Source organism: Mirounga angustirostris, unplaced genomic scaffold (assembly GCF_029215605.1).
Source record: "Mirounga angustirostris isolate CCGP_5_RB_7025 unplaced genomic scaffold, mMirAng1.0.hap1 SCAF_12, whole genome shotgun sequence".
Taxonomy (NCBI): domain Eukaryota; kingdom Metazoa; phylum Chordata; class Mammalia; order Carnivora; family Phocidae; genus Mirounga; species Mirounga angustirostris.
Window position 1 is genome coordinate 6822319 of NW_026991720.1, and position 19454 is coordinate 6841772.

A 19454-nucleotide genomic window follows, 5' to 3' on the forward strand; every position below is an offset into this window, starting at 1 on the left:
TAAAAATAAATGTTGAAGCTAGTAGAGGGAAGACGAAATGACCAAACAGACAAAATCCACACTGTCAATTAAAAAGAAAGCAGGAGGGGCGCCTGGGTGGCTCAGTCAGTTAAGCATGATTTGATTTTGGCTCTGGTCATCATCTTGGGGTCATGGGATAGAGCCCCAGGTCGGGCTCTGTGCTCAGCGGGGAGTCTGCTTGTCCCTCTGCTCCTCCCTTACTCTCTCTCTCTCAAATAAACAAGTAAAATCTTAAAAAAAATAAAAAGAAGGCAGGAACGAAGAGAAAAAACCCAGAACAAGTGAGACAAACATAAGCATAAAATAAGACTGTATATTCAAATCTAAATCTATCATAATTACACATAAATGGATTAAGGGCTCTAAATAAAGAACAGAACTTGTCCAGCTGGATTAAAAAATAAAGTCCCACTGTAGGCTCTTTCCAGAAGCCACATCTGAAACAGAAAGACACAAAAAAGTGGAGTCAAGTCAGTCTGCCAGCGTGTTAGGCTCCTCCGGGAGGGAGTGGTGACATCAGGGGATGCATCAGGCAGCAAACTGTGGTCCGTGCACCCCCCCCCCCACTGGACCCCTCCACCGGCCTGGAGGCTGTGGGGAGCCCGCTCAGACTGACAGGTTAAGCCCCTTCTCACTTTCCTGCTTTACAGGCTGGAAGGCAGAGGGCAGACTTCAAGGGCCCCTGAAATGAGCTCAGGGTGGGGGAGGTTTGTACCCTGGTCAGTCCGCAGCCATTCGCTGAAAATTCCACACAACAGGGGCAGGCAGAGCTTCAGCCTTCTCTGCTCTCCCCCCGCCCCCCCAGGCCCCTGGAATTCCTGAGTTCAAAAAGGCCCCTCTGTTCCTCTCACCAAAGACCACATTTCCTTGTGAAGTAGGTGAAGGAGATGCACACGGACTAAACTGCACATGGATTTTCCACCAAATGAGTGATTCGAGATTTCCCAGTTAACACCCATAAAAGCTTTTTGTGCTTGTGCGGCAGCGGACCTGTGAGGCGAACACGCAGATCAGGAAGCTTCTTACCATTCATTTTATTTGTTTTCCACATTCTTAAAAAAAAAAAAAAAAAGATTTGAGCTTCCTATATGGTCGGATTGGATGTGGACCACCGAGACTGGGCTCGCCCCGAGCATCCTTGTCTGCAGCGCAGGTGAAGGCTGGAAGGAGGGTCACCCAGCGGGTGAGGGCCCGAGCCCGGCTGCCAAGCACCAACAGGGGTGCAGTGCTCCTGCAGGCTCTGCAAATTCAAAGTCACCTCTGCCCTCTGAGCTCATTTGCTCCTTCACTCCTGCTGCACAGGGTCTGTGTGATGCCCGATATTCATGAAGTCCACCAAACAAAACCTTAAAATGCCATTCAAAGGTAGGTGTTGACCACCTCCATGACCGCTGCTGACTAGGGGGAGAAGGGACAGGAGGCCAGTGGGCAGGACCGAGGGAGGGCTGAGCAGGGGTGCCCAGAACCCTCCTCCTACTGACAGCACCCTCCGCCCCTCCCCCCAGCCCTGTCCTCCCCTCTCCACGGGCTCTGACACGTGCCCAGCCCCCGCTCACTGAAGCCCGAAAAGGAACTCACTCATCTTCCTGAGGTCTTTGAGTGGAAAGTCTAGAAGTTTTTTGTTCCTTATGCTCTTATCAAGTATGGCTACATGTGAAGACACTGCCTCTTTTAAACATCCAGTGACATGATCTTCTAGACATTAGCTTCTGAGACAGTCCTCTTGGGACTCAGTCCTGAACACACAGCAACCACCCCGCCAACCACCCCGCCGTGAGCGGCGGGCAGCCCAGCCCCTCCCCCTTCCCTCCGGAGGGGCAGCCAGGAGCGCAGGCCAGCCCTGCATGTGTCCCGGGATCTGCAGCGGGCACGACAGCCGCAAGCCTATAGCCCCTTTTGGGGCCCGAGTTGGCCTGGGCCTCAGCACTGGCACCTGGGTTCCCTGACTGCCGAGCTGACCATGCCAGCCCGGCCGGGTGGCCCCTCCTGGACAACGTGCGCACAGTTCCTGAAGATTCTTCACATCCAGTAAGGACGAAAGGGGGAACATTAGGCTAGGGGAAAAGATCTGAGCCTGGGGAAGGACATGAGGCAGGTAGGCCACAGGCAGGACTCCCAATATACGACCGAGTGGGGTGGGGCCCAGAGCAGGTCCTTCTGGCCTGGAGACACTTTAGTCATGCCTCTCCTCCCAAGACGAGCTCAAGAAGACCAACCCAGTCCCTTACACGTGTTATGGTTTGAAATCCATGAAGTCCTAACTCCCAGTACCTAAGAACATGACCTTACTTGGAGACAGGGTTTTAAAGAGGTGATCAAGTCACAGTGAGGGCACTGGGGCGGGCCCAGTCCGACGCTGTCCCTACACAAAGGGGGAATCTGGATGCACGCGTTCGGGGAGAAAGCCATGTGGCCATGAAGATGACCAGTGAGAAGCCAGGAGGGAGCGCTGGGGCAGACTCTCCCTCACTGCGTCAGTAGGAACCCGCCTAGCCACCACCCTGACCCCAGACTCTGGCCTCCAGGCTGTGAGAGTGTGTGTTGTTCACGCCGCCCAGTCTGTGGTCTGCGGTCTGTGCTCACAGTATAACGTGTGAGGCTCTTCCAAGGACCCATCTGGGAATTCTGTTCTGCAGCTGATCTTCCCAGCCTTCCAGGACACTGCGGAGTTCTCTCGAGGGTGTGGAGAGGCAGGCAGCTGAGCCGACTAGGTACTTGTCCTGCTAAGAGAACCAACGGCGGCCCTGGCCCGGCCCCGTGGGGCCCCTTCCTAGGAGCCGAGGGCCTTTCCCTCAGTCCCCCACTTCTCCTGTACGCGGGCAAATCCAGCTTCAGCCGAGGGGCAGGGTTCTCTCCAAGTGAAACCCATGCCCGCGATTTACCAGGAAAGCAAGGGCCAAGCCCTCCTCAGTGTTGAGATCAGGAAGGGCAGATGCTAGGAAGCGGGTGCTCGTGGTCCCTCTGCAGCTGCTGGAGTGCCCAGGCGAACGTGGTGCACACACGCGTGCGGGCACTCCAGTCACCTGCAAGCTAGGACAGTTCCAGGGGGAAGGACAGGACAGGGAAGCAGCATCTGAATGAACCTGAGCCAAGAAGACCAGAGGCGTGGCTGAGAAATGCACCCCAAACAGCGGCCTCCCTGAGCGAAAAGCGTCCTGGAGTCAGGGGTGCTCAGGCCAAGGCGGAACTCCCAGCCCCTTCACGGCCCGGAAGTGGGGAAGTTTCGGCTGGAGCAGGGTAAGGGTGCGGGACAGCCCCTAGGAGAAGTGGCCAGGCTCGGGACAGCTTCAGCAGGACTGAGCTGATGAAGAAGGTGGTTAGGGGCCCCCCACCTCGGCGCGCTGTGTTCCCCACCCCACAGCTGCTCCTCAAAGGCTCTCTGGCCCCCCGCCATCAGGCTGTTTGGATCCTTGGGCTGGCTGCCGGCCCCAGGCGGCACCGCGGCTGCAAACTGCGGCTCTGCATCTACCCTGGCCGCAGAAGCCATCTGCGGGGGTAAAGCAGTAGGCACTGAAGGGGTGGGGGGACTCCGGTGACCCCCAGTGTGTCCAAGGGAAGCATGCACAGGCACCACGGCACGGCAGCTGCGTGCTGAGAGCGGCTGCTGGGAAGGGCTGGAGTTGGGCCCAGAAGGTTCTGCCGTGGGGGCATCTGGAGGCAGCTGAGATACCGGGCGGAACCTTCGGCAGGAGAGGCCTAAGACGTCACCAGCCCTGCCGCCTTCCGCCTGACCACGCAGGATCTTTGGTTTCGGCCTGGTGGGGCCCTTCTGTCTCCAGTAGGGGAGGTGTCTGTGAGCAGGGCCATGGGCCCAGCGAGGTCCCCGGGAGGGGGCCCACAGCCAGGAAGCCTGGCACTTTGGCCCAGGGCCCCGAGGGCGCCTCCCTAACCGATCCACCTGGGTCCTCATGGTGGCTACTTCCTGAGACAGGCCTGCCAGGGCCGCGGCGAGCCGATCCAGCTTCTCCGAGAGGGCGGCGCCAAGGCTGCGGAGCTCGGGCTGCAAGGAGCTTCCGCAGGGGCACGGCTGGGGGGGCGCCTGCGGCAAAGCCGGGCGGATGGCAGCTGCAGGGGGCGGCTCAGGCAGGCCTCTGGGAAGTGGCTTCCCGGGGGTCCCGGCTACAACCAAAGCAGGCACACAGGATGAGAGTTCACGGGCTGTCCGAACCTTTCTCTCCCGCCAGGGGACCCCTTCAGCATCCTCCCTACCCAATAAGGCCTGGCTTTAGATGGGACAGAAGTGACTCAGGCTTGAGAATATGGATGCCAGTGTTCACGACATCAAAGGTGGCACATCTCTTGGCTGCTCCCCAAATTCATGGACAGGATAAGCCACGGGCTGGTCTCAAGCTTTCCTAGGACAGTGAGTGGCCTTCCCACCTTCTGGGAGAAGGACCACTTTCCAGAGCAAATGGCATCCCAGACCACCTAACGCTGCCCTGCTGCATCAGTAGGCAGGGTCTGGAGAAAGCTCAGCAGACAGCGAGATGCCAAGGCCGTGGACGGCATCCGGGAGAGGGGCCCAAGAGGGCCAGAGCAGCGAGGGGCAGGGATGCTTCTAGTGATGCAGGGGCCTCCTCAGCACATCCATCCTGACCTCTACCCTCCCTATTCTGAGGTCAGAGTCATAGGATCTTAGATCTTAAATTACTTTTTTAAAAAATCACCTAATCCTTCACCGTAAAGCCCCGTGGAACTCGCCTCCATGCCAGACAAACCTCACAAGAAAGCCCGGTTACCGCCCCGGACTGGTGGGGCCGACCTGCTTTCCCCCAGTCCTCTGCACCCCAGCCCAGCTCTGCCCCCTCTTCAACACCTCCAGGTTCCAGACAGAAAGAAGTGACTTGTGGAGCACCGTGGGAACCCCCGATGGGCTAGAACGCTGCCTGGTCAGCTTCTTCAGGAAGGACCTAAGCTAAGGCCTGGCAACCTCTGGCCAGCTCGGTGCTCTCGTACAACGGCTGTGCCTGCAGAGAGGCGGAAGGGGCGAGCCAGCGACGGGCCCCAGCCAAGTGCTCGGGGGAGGGTCTCAGCACAGGCCCTATGGGGAGCCAGGAAGCCCAGCCCCACGCGCTCCCTCCGCGAGCCTCTGATAGGTACAGGAGGAGCTTGCTCAGGGTCGGGTGTGAGGCAGAACCCCGTCTCGCCGGATGCCCTTGGCCAGGTCGCTCAACACTATTGGGCCCGTTTCCTCATCTCTCTGGAAAGACTCCTCAAACCCCAGACTTTGAATCTGGGTGTTATCTACACTGGTAGGCTCGCCTCTAGAAAGTACTTTTATGAAAAAAACAGCTATTTCTGTGAGAAAACAATGAAATAGCAATCTGGAATTCGAGGGGAGACCCTTCCCGCCTATGACCCTATGAAGGCTGCTAGGTACAAGCCTCCCCCAGGCTTCCGGCCAGCCTGCCCCACGGGAAGGAGCTGAGCAGAAGGGAAGGCAGGTAGGGGGCCACCGCAGGCACTTATCCCCTGCCCACCCCATGCCCACAGGGCTCCTGATGACTTGAGGGGACAGGGAAGCCCCATGTTCACCTGCAACACTTGGTCTTCCATTTCCAGACCCTGGACCCCTGGATTCTTCACTGACCCTGGGCTTCCAGGACAGGGGCCCAGGGGCTGATCCAAGAGGCTGGCAGGGCCCCGGACCAGGCCTCTTCTCTGGCTGAGGCGCAGGGCAGGGGTTCCCAGCTGCCCCTGCAAAAAGAGCACAGAGCACCTGGGGCACGGATACCCCTTCTGACATGCGGATATTTGGACATGGCCTAAAAAAATTGAACTTTCAAACAATGGTTAAATGGGATGCAAGACAGATACACTTGGCCTGTCAGGGAGCCCAACCCTGGCTGAATGGCCCGCTGGGGCATGTGTGAGGAGGGCAGACTGGATTCGTTCTGGAGTCCTCTACAGCCAGGGCTGAAGCCTCTGGCTCACCCACAAGGTGAAGGCCGGAGGAAGCAGATGGAGAGGACCATGGTCTGCAGGCCCCACCCTGGTGAGGGGGGCGCCCTATGGGCCATGGGAAACTGGCCCGTGCCCAGCCCGCTCTGCCGTGCCCCACAGGAGGAACACGGGTACAGCCCGGCCAGTGCAGGGGCCAAGGACTGAGTTGGGAGGGAGCTCCCTTCCCCAACTGCTCACCACACCCCTACCTCCTCCAGCACTGCCCAGGGGGCCTTGCCGGCCCGGGGTTTCTGAGTACACGTCTCTCCAGGGCAACTGGGACCTGCCCCCTGTCTTCTCTTCTGCTTTTCCTGCGGGGAGAAACGCCGGGTCAGGCCTGGACTGAGGAGCGAGGCTGCCTGGGGGGGGCAGGCATTTCTTGACAGGATGACCTGGAAGTTCTCAGAAGACATCCATCTTGGGTAAACATACCGTCGGCTGCCCGACACAGCGATGAGCAAATCCTTCAGACATGGAACCAGGCTGCCCTGCCTGAGCCATGAAAGCCCCTTACTCAGAAGGCCCAGTGTCACGGAGATTTAGATAACTAGCCACTTGAGCGACCCCGCTCCCCCCTCCCTGTGCCGTAACTCCCGCTCAGATGCTTTAAACTCCCCAGTGAAGAGTGAACCCGCCGAACCTGGACACCCCCCTGGAGCCAAGTAAAGGCAGAGTCCCGGGCGCGTGCATTACTCTTGCTGTACCTCTCTACTGGGGACCCCATGGTGTGCCCCGCAGGGTCTGGGGTCATACATCCTGTCCCTCCAGGGTCCCTGATGGCTTTTGCTGACATGCGTCCTATGATTCTAAGAACCACAGGATTTACCCCAAGGGGGGGTAAATGTCCACGGGGCTCCCTACGAGTAACATGGGCTGGGAGAGCACCCCAGGCATCCCTCGCTGAGAGCATCACCTCTGATAGGCTGGGGACCAACACAACACTATATATGTATACAGACGTTATTAGCGCATACAACGTGTACGTGTTCGAGAGAGAGCATGTATATGTATTAGGTTCATTGCCCGGCTTTCTAATTCAACACACTTGTTGAACAATGCTGGGGCCCTGTGCCCTACGTTCTCTCTCAGACCTGGCTCAACCTGCAGGGAACTCAAGCATGATGAAAGCAGAGAACTTCCAGCAAGAGTCAGGCAAAGTGAAAATCCAGGCCCCCTCCCAGGAGTCCCCAGGCTCACCTGCACTGAGCCTGCAGTGGTCCGCGGGCTCTGCTCTCCCTGGGCCTTCACCAGGGCTGCTGCCGGTGGGGGCGCTGCCCAGGCACGGGGACAGAGGGCCAGGAGCCTTGCAGCCAGGAAGACGGTCCCTCTCTGGCAACACAAAGCTGGTGTCAGGGCAGCGGCTGCACCCCGGGACGAGGGAGGGAATGGCTCCCTGGCCTCCTCTGTCCCCTGCAAGCTCACCCTGAGGGAGCAGCTGCCAGAGCTCGTCTCCTTCTGAGCTGCTGAAGCTGGAGCTGGGGCTGGGGCTGGGGCTGGGGCTGGGGCCTGCCAAGCAGGCGAAGCGCAGGGGCCTCCCAGGCAAGATCCCCTTCAGAGAGTTCTCCAGACAGTGGAGTGGGGAGGGCTTTGTGGCTGCGCCTGCACAAATGACAACAAAAGAACACCCCGTCCATCAGCCTGATGGCAGGCAGGAGGACCCTCTACCTTAGTACACAGGCACGCAGAGCTGGTCCCCCTGCAGGTCCACCAACGGCCCCACACAGGCTCTGGGAGACCCTACAGCTCCCACTCTGGCCAAGGAAGGTGGGGAGAAGCAAAGCCAGTGGGGAACTTTCCTGAAGTCTCAAGTCCCTGGTACCAGCCGCCAGCAGTCTGGCTCCAGACAGGCCCCGGGTGTTAGAGCCAGGCGGCCCCTACTTGCTTCACTCGGGACCAGCGGTCCAAGAGTAGAGACTCAGTCCTGTCCACAGGAAGTCCCCCAGAGCCAGTTCTCTTCTGCTGGGAACATTTAGAAATACCACATTTATCCAAATAAGCCAGACCCTTCCAGCCCACTCCAGCAGGGCAAGGAAGGAACACCGCTGTAAGCACAAATGAGCAGTGGCAAGAGCAGAGGGAGATCCCCCCATCCCTGTTACCCACCCCCACTGTGACCCCAGGCAACTACTACAATAAAGGAAATAACCAGTCGGCTCCCAGAGAAACCCCAAGGCCGCTGAAAACCGTCCCCCACCCTTCCTTTCAGCGACCCATTTACGGTCTTCTTCCAGCACACCTCGAGCACTGCAGCCAGGAGTCTGGGGAACGCTCACCCGCCCCAGCACGCGCCCAAGCACACGTCCCAGCCCGCAGCCCGAGGCGTGGGGCAGCCAGCACACTGCCCCAGCCCCAGCCGCCAGCCGGGTGCTGCGCTGGGGTGGAGGGAGCAGAGGAGAGGGAAGCGGGGACCTAGTCCCTCGTGGAAGGTTTTATTGGGAGGGAAGACATGCCACGGAACACCAGGACAGACGTCAGCTCACCATCTTGGGGCCACCTCCACGGCCCCGGCCTGGTGGCCCCATGGTCTTTGAGCCCTCGCTGGTAGCAGATGGGGACGCTGCTGGAGGTGAGCGCCTGGGGGCTGGCCAGCCGGCAGCTCCTGGTGGGTGCTTCCCCCGGACTCTGTCCCAGATGAGCTGGCTCACAGGCCTCGCCTCTCAGCCCTGTTTCGATGAGAAGCCAAGAGGCCTGTCAGCCCTGTGGGGCACTGAGACAAGGAAGTCAACAGACAGAGCACAGCTTCTGCCACTGTTGGCTTCTTGGGCACATGCGCTCCAGGTATGGGACACACGCTAGGCCTACAGATGTTCCCGGGAGCCGCCCAAATCTTCCAGGACCTCTTCATCCCCAGACCCGGCCACCTGGAGTCCTGGGGCCCCACAGCTCAGAGAATGTGCCGGACACCAAGGTACTCAAAGCCGACACAGGATTGAAATATACTGTGCTGCTAAGGCCCTGGCTCAGGCCTGGACTCGAAGCAGCAGACGGCAGGGCTCGCAATCCACCTGCTTGGCACGTCCCAGCCCCCCAGCCCCGGCTCCAGCCCTGGCCCCGATGCAGCCCTGGGTATCCTGCCCTGACTCCACCCACCACTCAGAGGCTGGCGGCACTGTTTGGCTTCCTGGCCCCACACAAGCTTCTGCCCAGGCCATTTCCACAGCGTCTTCTCCCCTCAGGGCTGGAGGTGGGCCTGCCAACTGCGTGCGGGGACAGGGCCGGGGCTGGCCATGTGAAAGTCGCCCTTCCCTGCTCTCTGACGCCGGGGCAGCCGTACTTTACCTTCCTTGTCTGCAGTCCAAGTCTTGGGCTCCACTCTCTGGGACCCCCTGTCCCCTGCTGAGGACCAGGACGAGGCTGACTGTGGCCTGAGCACAGGTATCTCTCTGAGACAGTTCTCCAGGCCCTGGAGCGGGGAGCTTCCCACTGGGCTTCCTGTGAAAACCCAACATTTGCAATCTTGGATGGTCAGAGCTCAGTCTCTGCAAAGCCTGGGAGCCTCGCCTCCACCCCTGTGGCCAGGGCAGCTGGGGCCACGGAGGAGGCTCAGAGGACCTGTCATGCCAGGCACCTGGTCCCCAACACGTGTCAGTCCCGGCTCTGGGCAGGCCCACTTGGGCTGGCGCTGGAAGAAGCCAGCCTGTCTGAGCCATCTACACAGAACTGGTCAGTGGGCTGTGACAAGGGCGTTCAGCCACAGGCATGACACCCTGCTCCACCCCTGGGAGGGAGGCCACCATGCTGCCTCGCCCGCAGACAGCCCTGAGGCTCCCCCCGCTAGGCAGAGGGAAACGCTAAAGGCGCCTTCACCTCCAGATACGATGTAGCAGGTTGAGAAGGCCAACACTAGTGTCGCAACTTGGGGAAAAAAGACAAGCCGCAAATACTGCATTTCTAGTAACAGAGCTGTGGAAGCAGCAGGAAGTAAAGGAGACAAAAGTCCAAAAAGGAAAGGCCCTTCCTGCGTGAGCTGACATCGTGGCCATGCTCTTTCCGGAAGGCATTTGCTGACGCCAGGCCAGGCAGGGCACGGAGAGAGAGTATCAGAGCTTTGGGCTGCCGCGTGGGGCTGGAACAGCAAAGTGCAACTACAAGAACCCCAAATGCAGTTTCCCTGAGTTCTACAGCAACAGAGAGAGCTGGGGAGCTGGGCTGGAAGCTTCTAAAAGGCAGCACCAACTCTCCTGTGGTTTGGGTTCCTTAGAAAGCTAAGTGCACCTACAGAGGCCGCCCAAACAAGCCATGTGCTAACCCCTATGGACGGGTACTGCGCAGTGGTTAGGAGGGATGGGGTGCTGCTAGGCTCCAAGAAACACGCAGACAAAATTCAGGAAGATGCCAGAGGTAGATGGTAAAACAAAAGGCAAGGTGGAAAGCTGCTTACAGAATGCTGCTGCCTGTGTGAGGGAACCAGCAGCTGGGCCGCGCAGAGAATGCCCTTGAAAGGTGAGAGAACGCACGTGGGGACTCAGGGAGGGCGGGGGCTTGGGGGGGGTGGAGGGAGACATCATCTCTCCTCCGCAACCTTTTATAGCTTTTGAACAAAACCCTGTGATTGCCTATTAAAAACTAAAACTTAAAAAGAAAAGTTGGCTGCGCTGGGGGAGGAAAGGGCCCCCATAGCCTGGCAGGAATCCAGGCTGCCATGGGCACTGGGAGGCCCCAGAGCCCCACGGGCTCCAGCTAGCCGGGGGCAGAGTGCTGGGACAGCTCTAGGCCTTCCGCAGACAAGAGGATACAAAGGCGAGCCAACGGGGAACCCAGTGTCTGTGGACAAGGCAGACCAAGAGCGCCTGGATGATTCAAGTGGGGACAAAGGTCAAGAGGGGACACTACAGAGTCCTGCAAAATTCCAAAGAGGTGTGACAGCTCACCGTGGCCGCCTCTGCACCAGGCGGGGGGGCGCGGCGGGTGCTTGGAGAGACATAGGTCACCAAAGACACTCCTTAAGGTGCTTTTACATGAACCTCGGGACATTTTTTCTTAAGTCAGAGGTCAGTTTGATATTATAGGCGTTTCTTTGTGGCTGGGATAAGGAAAAAGTTGACACTAAAGGAGACCTCTTTCTATCTTGTAAGGGGTCTTAGCTGTTATCCTGCCCCTTCGGAGCTAAGTACCCCCCCACCCCCCGCCCCGCCCCACCGCCACCCTGCAACAAGTCCCGTGTCTGCTCCTGCCTCAACATCCCCAGCTCTGTTCCAGACAGTTCCATGGCAGCCTGCCCCGGTTGGGTCAGACATGACGGTAGGCAGGGTGCCTCTCATCCTTCCCCAGGACTGAGCCCCAGCCTCAGGCCTGCCAGCTCACCTTTTCCAGGCGGACGCCCCTGGCTGCCCCCAGGGCTCTGGAAATCCAGGTCCCCATCGGTGCTGCTGGATGAGGAGAAGCTGGGAGGGGTGCTGTGGGGACCTGAGGGGAGGGCAGGGCTGCCTCTCACACAGCCCTGCAGACTCAGAGCCAGAAAAGGCCCCCCAGTCACCTCTGCAGGAAACAGCACAGCTGACATCATGAGAAAGCCACCGGACAAGAGGTCCCCTGGGCCCTGGGCTGGGGGTGGGCAACCAGGACACCTACCCTAAAGGATCTCCCACAAGGGTCTCCCCTTAGGTTAGGGGCTCAAGCACTGGTTAAAAAACCCACGTGAACCCAACTGTTGGTCTCATGGGGCTAGAAAGTAAGTAAGAGCCCTCAGAGGGGGCAGTGGGCAGGAAGAGTCGGGCTTCCACCACATTCGGGAACTCTTCAGGGGGAGGCATCAATAAGGGGGCTACAGAAGGGCCTGCACCTCCAGAGGCCCAGGATGAGGAGCAGGGCACCTAACTATGGGCCCCGTCTACCTTCACTGTGTGATCTGCAGGGCTGCAGCTCGGGCCTCGGAGACCCGGGGTCTCCTGGCTGAGGGCTCTGGAATCCAGAGGTGGCCGGCGGCTGGGGAGGTAACGACCCACTCAGGGGAATGCCCTTCAGACAGGCCTCCAGGGCTTCCAGGGGTGAGCTCGAGGCACTGCCGGCTGGGACAGGGGAGATGGCCCTATCACCATCTCAGGCACGTTCCCCTGGCCCGGCCCTAGGCTGGCTGCCCCAACCTGCCTTCTGCAGGGGCGACAAGTCCTGCACCAGGCGTGGAGGCCTGCCAGGCAGGACACCCTGTGGGGGACTCTGATTCACTCCTTGTTCCTACAGCGCAATGACAAATCTGTACCCCAGCCCAGGGGTGGGGTGGAGAGACCCACATGTATGTAGTGACCAGCTTCCTGACAGGCAGGAAATCTCTGTAAACTAAAATCCTTACGATGGAAAGCTCCCAGGCCCTTGGATTAAGGAGGATGTAGGTGAAGAGAGGGGAGTCACTGCCTGAGAAGGACGGCCAGGGCCTCCCCCTGTGGGCTGGACCTGCTCCCTCCCCTGTGGGCTGGCAGAACCTTGCTGGTGGGGCTGAGAATCCCATTGGAGGACTTGAGAGATGCCCCCAGGCCTCACCTTGAGCTACGGGGCCCCAGCTGGGCACTCGGGCCCCTCTGGTCTCTCCATTGCCCCCCTGGCTGCTGGCGGCAGAGGGGCTGTGGGTCCACTTGCGGAGCTGACAGGACACAGGCACGGGGGGGCTCTGGGCCCAGCCGTCCTCCATCTTCACCACAGAGGGCACGCTGCCAGCTCCTGGACCAGGCCCGGGAGGAGGGGTCTGCAGGGGTCTGGGCCCTGTGGGAAGCCCCCATGAGCCCGTTATAGGGTCAGGACAGGGCTCCCAAGACCCCTGGCCTCCACAGCAGTCTCTGGCTCCAAGGCGGTCACTGCTCAAACACTAGCCCATGGAGCAGCTCACACTCCCATCTTGGCCCAAGCCCTCTGGGGCGCCTCCAGAGGTTTCTACTGAGGGACGCCACATCAGGCTCCTCGGGGGGCACCAAATCAGGGTCTTTCCTCCAAGGCCAGCAAGTCTGTGTCAATTCGACTTTCTCAGCAGTCTGAGAAGCTACCGAGTATTGGTGAGCTACAGTGTGTGGAAACACTACCCAAGCCCACATGAACATGATGCGAGCACCCAATTCAAAATTATGCCCCAGGTGTCCACGGGCCATCTTCTGTTCTCGGGCCTCCCCCTCCCTATGCTCCATTCCTCCCCTCTGGAACTTTCAGCGCTACTCTAACAGCCAACCTGGATAGTGATCATGGACTGATGAAGCACCTCCTACAGGCCTAACTCCATTTACAGGGATGGTCCCTACCTAACATGTGGCAACTCCGACCTACACACAGAGGCGAGGGCCTAAGGGCCTAATGTGGAGGCCTGCTTGGAGCTGGAAAAGGAAATGGATATTGTCCTGGGGCCCTCCCTGCCCAGTCAGTGGCTTTTACCTCCAGAATTCCTTTGGCAGGCCCCTGGGTCCTCCTGTAGTGGTGGGTCCCCTACTCCCGAGGGGCTAGGATGCCTGTGCTGGGCCTCTGGGATCTCCTTCAGACAGTTCAGCAGACCCTGGAGGGGACAAGCCCCGGAAGCTGCCTCTGTCTTCACTATACAAAAGAGGAACGCATTTTCACCCTGAGCCCAGTCATGACAAACAACAAAAAGTAGACAGTCCAGATAAGGGCCAGAAATCTGGAAATGTGGGTCTTCTTGCAGTTCATTTAGACCCCCACAGGCCACTGTCTCCTTGGGCTTAGTTTACAAATGCCTGTCTTTGGCACCTGGGTGGCACAGCTGTTGTGGGATGGAGCCCATGTTGGGTTCCGTGCGCAGCATAGAGTCTGCTTAAGACTCTCTCTCCTCCTCCCTCTGCCCCTTCCCCCCCACCTCTCTCTCCCCGCCACCTCTCTAAAAAAAAAAAAAAAAAAAAAAAGACCTGTCTTCACACCTCCCTGAAGCAGGCGGCTGGAAGGAGGGAGATGAGAAGGAGCAGCATCAAGGTGGGGCACGTCCAGGGGGAAAGAAGCGAGCGGACAGGTTCCTACCTGCCCGTGGTTCCCTGGGCCCCAAGCAAAGCTTCTAAGGACCAAGCTTTTCACAAACACACACACACAAGTACGTTACTGTGTCTGAGACTCACTGTACCTGAAGATGGGAACAGTGATCCCCTTTCACAGATGGGGAAACCAAGGCTCAAAGGCTTCAGGAGGCTCTCATAGTCTTCACAGCTCCTGCCCCCAGCACGCCGCCCCCCCCCACCGCCTACTCTAAGCGCCCACTTAAGAGTCAACACAGTGATAACTTGGCAGCTCCTCCTCAAGGTCCCGTATTAGGACGAGTAAAAAACAAAAGGATCCAGGCCAAGTCTGTTTTTGAGTTTCCTTCTACCAGCTGACCAAATGTCATTCTCCTAAAAAAGCCACCCGGCTCCAGCAACAGGCCACCAATGACAGTAGGGCAGCCGTGTTGGGAATGGTCCTTTGGGAAGACATTGTATTTGCAGAGAAACAGCTACAGAAAGGCAGTTTGAGCTTTTCTGGGGCTTCAGAAACCTTGGCCTGAGGAGACAGGTCCGCAGGGGACTCACCTGCCCAGGGTGGGCTCTCGGGCCCCAGCTCTGCTCCGGTTAGCTGAGAGGTGCCCTGGCCGGGGACAGGAGGCAGCAAGCCTCGGGACACCTCAGGGTGCTGGGGTCCAGGCACAAGGATTTCCTTCAGGCAGTTGATAAGGCCTTGCAAGGGGCTGCTCCCAGGAGAGATTCCTACAGCACCTGCAAGACCAGCCAAGGTCAGGGCCACCCTGATGATGGCAGCTATGGGACTCTCAGAAGGTCTGAGATTCCCACCTGTGTGAACAGGGATACCTGCCATGTAGGGCTGTCAGGGGGCCAAGATGAGAGAGCCACCTGACAGGCTTGTGTGAACCGAGCATGCCTCCATTTCCCTCCCCCGCTCAGCTCCAGGGCACACCCCGCTCTCAGCAGAGCCAGCCTCTCACCTGTCCCCAGGGTCCCTCTCTCCTGTCTTCCGTGGCCCTTCTTCCTGCTGGGGCTATAGGTAGGAGGGCTGGGCTCCCCACCTGGGGCTTCTGGGCCTTCCTTCTCTGTAGGTCTTGGTTTGTCAGGAGTTTCTGTTATAGGAGAGACAGAAAGGTCTTTCTAGCCCTGGCTCCTGGCCCTGAGGAACTGCCCCAGATTGGTCCCCATAGAGGACAGGCCCCTCAGCCCCCCACACATCCCTGGGGGGCAGCCAAGTCCTGGAAACTTGGATTTGTGGCAGAGTCAGCTCCTGCAGGCTTGTCCTAGGAATCCGTCCTGGCAAAGGCAGGGCTCCTTTCCCTGTTTCCTTCTGGTATCATTGTAAACACCAAGACTGCTTGCTCTGAATAACACGGAACCCCCCAACTCCAGCCTCTGACTTTGGCTCAATAAGTGAGTCCGGCAGCCTTGACACGCAGGGCCCAATCTTGTACTCATGCTTCTCAAATCTGAGCATGTGGACCCCCAAAGCAAATCTGCCAGGTGATACCTAAAATGGGGTCTGTTTTTCAGGAGAGCCAATTTTAGTCCACATTCATTTAAAATATTTTAAATGAAAGATATTCCAACAAATGCAAAATTTGCAAGAATTTTTAGAAATACAATGAGACCCCAGAGAAATTCTAGTTGCCCTCCTCCGCTCTTAGGGCTGCCTTGGTGAGAAGGTCTGAGACTCAGGTCAGGCGCACACAGGGGTGTCCCTTGCCAACAGGCCGGCATGTTGGAAACTGCCTTCCACTCCCTGTGCATGATCACACAGGACTCTGCAAGCAGGGCTGGGAGAGAGCTGCTCAGGGACCGAGTATCACACTTCCTCTCTGCTCTACAGACAGAGGCCCTTGTCCTGCTCTCTGGGGAGCGAGCCCGCTTTAGCAATAAGAGAAACTGAGTCCTAGAGATAATGAAGAGGGCACAGAGTCCAGTCCCCCTGCCTCCAGGGTCAGAGCCCTGCCCCTGCTGGGTCGCACTCACTGATGGTGACAGGGCTCCCCTGGCCCCCGGCTCCAGGCAGGCTGCTGGACGATGAGCCGCTGCTAGATGTGGTGGCCAGGTGGGGCCAGCCAGTAGGCGTGTTTGGAAGGCAGCCGAGCAGGCCTTGGAGAGGGCAAGTCTCCACAGTCACAGCTGCTATTGGGGAGGAGGGAGAGGACACTCAAAACTAGACTTAAGCCCAGCAGTGGGTAAAATGCCCCCACCATTGTCCCATCCGGGCCCTTCCTTGCCCTGTACCATTGACAATGACCCGGATGTCAGTATCCTCTGCATTGTCATTCCCGGGCTCTGAAACATATATCCATAGCCCCAGTCTCGTTCTGATAAGATCCTGCCCACCCCACTTTCTGTGTCATTTGCCACTGAGAAGGCTCAAAGGCCAGGGCTGGTGGGGACAGACTTCTTGAGGAAGTATGGTCTGAGCTGAAAGCACCCGGTGAGCAGAGCAGGGGGAAGGACCAAGAGTCTGGGGATGTGGGCAGAGCACAGGCTGGGGGACTGGGCCCCACTGGCCATGCAGACTGGGCAGGGCTTCCTTCTCATCACCAGAACAGGACCTGGCCTCACCCACCACACAGGGCACGATGCGACAGGTAGAAACCAGCATGAGAAAGGCCGGGAGCCCTGTCTCCGCACTACCCATGCCTTCTCAGGGGCAGACGTGCTACCAGGGAATTCGTGACCCAGACCACTCCACCTAGGGTCTAGCAGGGGCTGGGCAGGCCCACGGCACCCAGCTTGAACTTGATATTGTCCGACTTACCCTCGGGGCTCCCCCGCTCCCCGTCCAGGCTGACTGCCCCGCTCCCACTCTCACTCTCCGGGCTGACCTCCCCAAACAGGAACTCCGGAATCTCCTTGACCAGCTGCACCAGGGCAGTGAGGTGCAGGCTGTGCGGGGGTGCGCCTCCTGCCGAAGAGGCCGCAGTGAACCCCCACACCCTCAGCTCAGCACTCACGCTTCTGCACACGACTGCTAACCAGAGTTTCATGTCATCCTCCTACCACGTGGGTAGCAGCCCAGGGGAGACTGACGTCCGGGAAGTAAAAAGAATCTGCCCCAGGCACAGCCGGGACTAGGGGCTGGGGACTCTAGGTAGTGTCCCTCATTACCTGGTACTTCTCCAGGGGAACGCCACGGAGGGCAGCCTCCCCACCCCTCCCACCGGCCGGGCCCTCTGCCCTTCCTGGCACCCCTGCCCTTGCGGCCCCACCCAGGCTGGGCCCGTGGGCCATATCCAGCATCTGAGGTCAGCCCTGTGGCAGCACCCTCGGAAGCTGCAGGCTGGCCCTGCACATTAGTGGCAGGAAGGAGGCTTCAATAGGGGATGCTCTCCACGGGTAACCCCAGGTTTCTTCCTAGCATGGCATACAACAGGCAACAGTGTGCCAGGTTCACAGCCCAGGGGGGCAAAGGGTGAAAGGTCACAGAGAGATTTGGGTATAGAGTGTGGCAAGGGCTGAGGGCACAGTGTTCCCTGAGGAGTAAAGCCAGCGGCTGAGGACCGCATAGTGGAAGGGACTAGAGTGAGTCCACCTGGGCCCCGGACACCCAACGGGGCCTGACCCTCAACTATCAAAATTACTCACCCAGGGGGCCTCCTCCCCTAGGAGGCTCCTGCCCCTCACCAGCGTAGCTCCTGCCTTCCGTGGCTCCTCCAGGCTCCGTAGGAGACAGGAAGGCAGAGAGGGGGAGCAGCTCATCTGTCCCTGTGAAAGAAAAGAGGGAGGGACAGCCCCTGGGAATGGAAGCTGGCCTCCACCTACCACAATCACACATGCACCTGTTTACATGTGTGTTCACGTGATCACCCAAACCCCAAGAACTGCGGGGCCACCGGAGGCTCAGAGACCAGGTTGCTCAGTGTTTTGCCCGTTCTGGGGTGCCCCAAATGAATGTTACTCACAACCCTGGTGCAGACTATGGAAACAACAATGGCATAAAAGATCTGCGAGGCCCTCAGCTCAGCCTGAGGCTCTAGGAACACCACCTCAAACGGTGTTCATTTTGTAGTTAAGACTCAGGCCTGGCGGGCTCAGGGTGACTCAGGACCTACCTGGTCCTGGATCCCACCTCCCTTCACTTTTCCTTGGGGCTGGGGCAGGCTCCTTACCTAGGGAGCGCAGCGTCTCATAGTTCTCCCGCATCACGTCGCGGTAGAGTGTCCTCTGCCCTTCCCCCAGCAGCTGCCACTCCTCCTCGGAGAACCTCACGGCCAGGTCCTGGAAGGCCACGGACACCTGTGGGCACAATCTCCGGGGAGTTGGTGGCTCCCTCCCAGCGCTGCCAGCCTCACTGTGTCTCCAGGGGTACACCAGGGAGTGGGGAGCAGTGAGAGTGTGGCGGGGGCCTGACACATGGGAGTAGGTGAAGGAGTGGCAGGAATCTGCTCACGGGACAGAGATGGGGTTTGGACTGTGTCCACAAAAAGGTATGCTGAAGTCCCTACCCTCGTCCCCCATGAACGTGGCCCTATTTGGAAATAGGGTCCTTGCAGATGTAGTTAGGGTGAGGTCAGACTGGAGTAGGGTGGGCCCCTAACCCGGTATGACCAGTGTCCTCATAAGAAGAGAAGACACATAGTCACACGGGGAGGAGAAGGCCCAGTGACAATGGAGGCAGAGAATGAAGTGACACAGCCACAAGCCAAGGAAACGTGGGACCACCGGAGGCTAGAGGAGAGGAGTAGAGGAGTAGAGCACCCTCTGCCCCTCCCCTAGAGCCTTCAGAGGGGGCATAGCCCCCTACCGCCCTGGTTGGGGTTCCCTCGCCTCCAGCACAGTGAGAGGATCCACCTGCTGGTGAAGCCTGCCAGTTTGTGGTACTTCGTTACAGGCACCCCCCCCCCCCCAAGAAGCCCTCACAGTCCGTGGCCCTCAGCCTGGGCCTAAGAAAAGGCCAACTCCAGGGGGAAGCCCAGCCAGCTCTAAATTCACCATGGGAGAGTCACTGGAGTTAATAAGCAAACTTCGCCTCGACCGTGCAAGGACCTGAGGTCCTATCGCTACGGCATTTAAACAAGATCATAGATAAAACGGATAGTAAGTACGACAAAGAACAAAACACTCCATACTTTTTAGTGGGGATGACCCAACAGTCAGGAATCAAGCAAGCAAAATGCTTATGTGGCTCCTCCCAGCCCCACCCCAAGAAAGAGAGCAAGAGAGAACACTTCAAACAGCCTGGGACGTCTCAAGGAGGCCAGGCCTCCCATACCAGGGCAGATGACCGTGCGACCGGGAATGAAGAACAGCAGTCGATGCACCCGTGCTCACTGGTGGCCCTTGATCTTCAGACCCCAAATCCTACGGCCACAGTGCTTCTACAGACCCTCTGGCCCGGCTGCTCTGCCAGACTCCAGGCTCGTGCTGGGCTGAGCCTGCCCTCACTTTCCCAGTCTCACTTGACCTTCAGGGCCCCGGCCTGCCACCGTGATCCCCATGGCCATGACCCATGGCATTTACCACCAAGCCCGTGCAGCACGTGGGTACTATGCTCTGCAGGAGCCCTTCCAGGCCACCAGGTAGGCCTCTTTCCCCTGTCCCCACTCCCCCACC

General features: G+C 58.8%; 1 protein-coding gene across 1 annotated transcript; it reads right to left on the reverse strand.

Moving 5' to 3' along the window:
- Positions 1-3220: 3220 nt before the first annotated feature.
- Positions 3221-18143, reverse strand: KRBA1 (KRAB-A domain containing 1). Its single transcript, XM_045865178.2, has 17 exons — positions 18011-18143; positions 17487-17606; positions 16660-16806; positions 15876-16031; positions 14864-14995; positions 14454-14627; positions 13318-13473; positions 12442-12660; positions 11799-11972; positions 11269-11442; positions 9244-9396; positions 8445-8627; positions 7387-7563; positions 7162-7293; positions 6174-6275; positions 5557-5718; positions 3221-4140 (listed from the first exon to the last, which is right to left on the reverse strand). The coding sequence occupies exons 1-17, from the start codon at positions 18042-18044 to the stop codon at positions 3221-3223; spliced, it is 3315 nt and encodes a 1104-aa protein (XP_045721134.2). The 5' UTR covers positions 18045-18143.
- Between the last annotated feature and the right edge of the window lie 1311 nt (positions 18144-19454).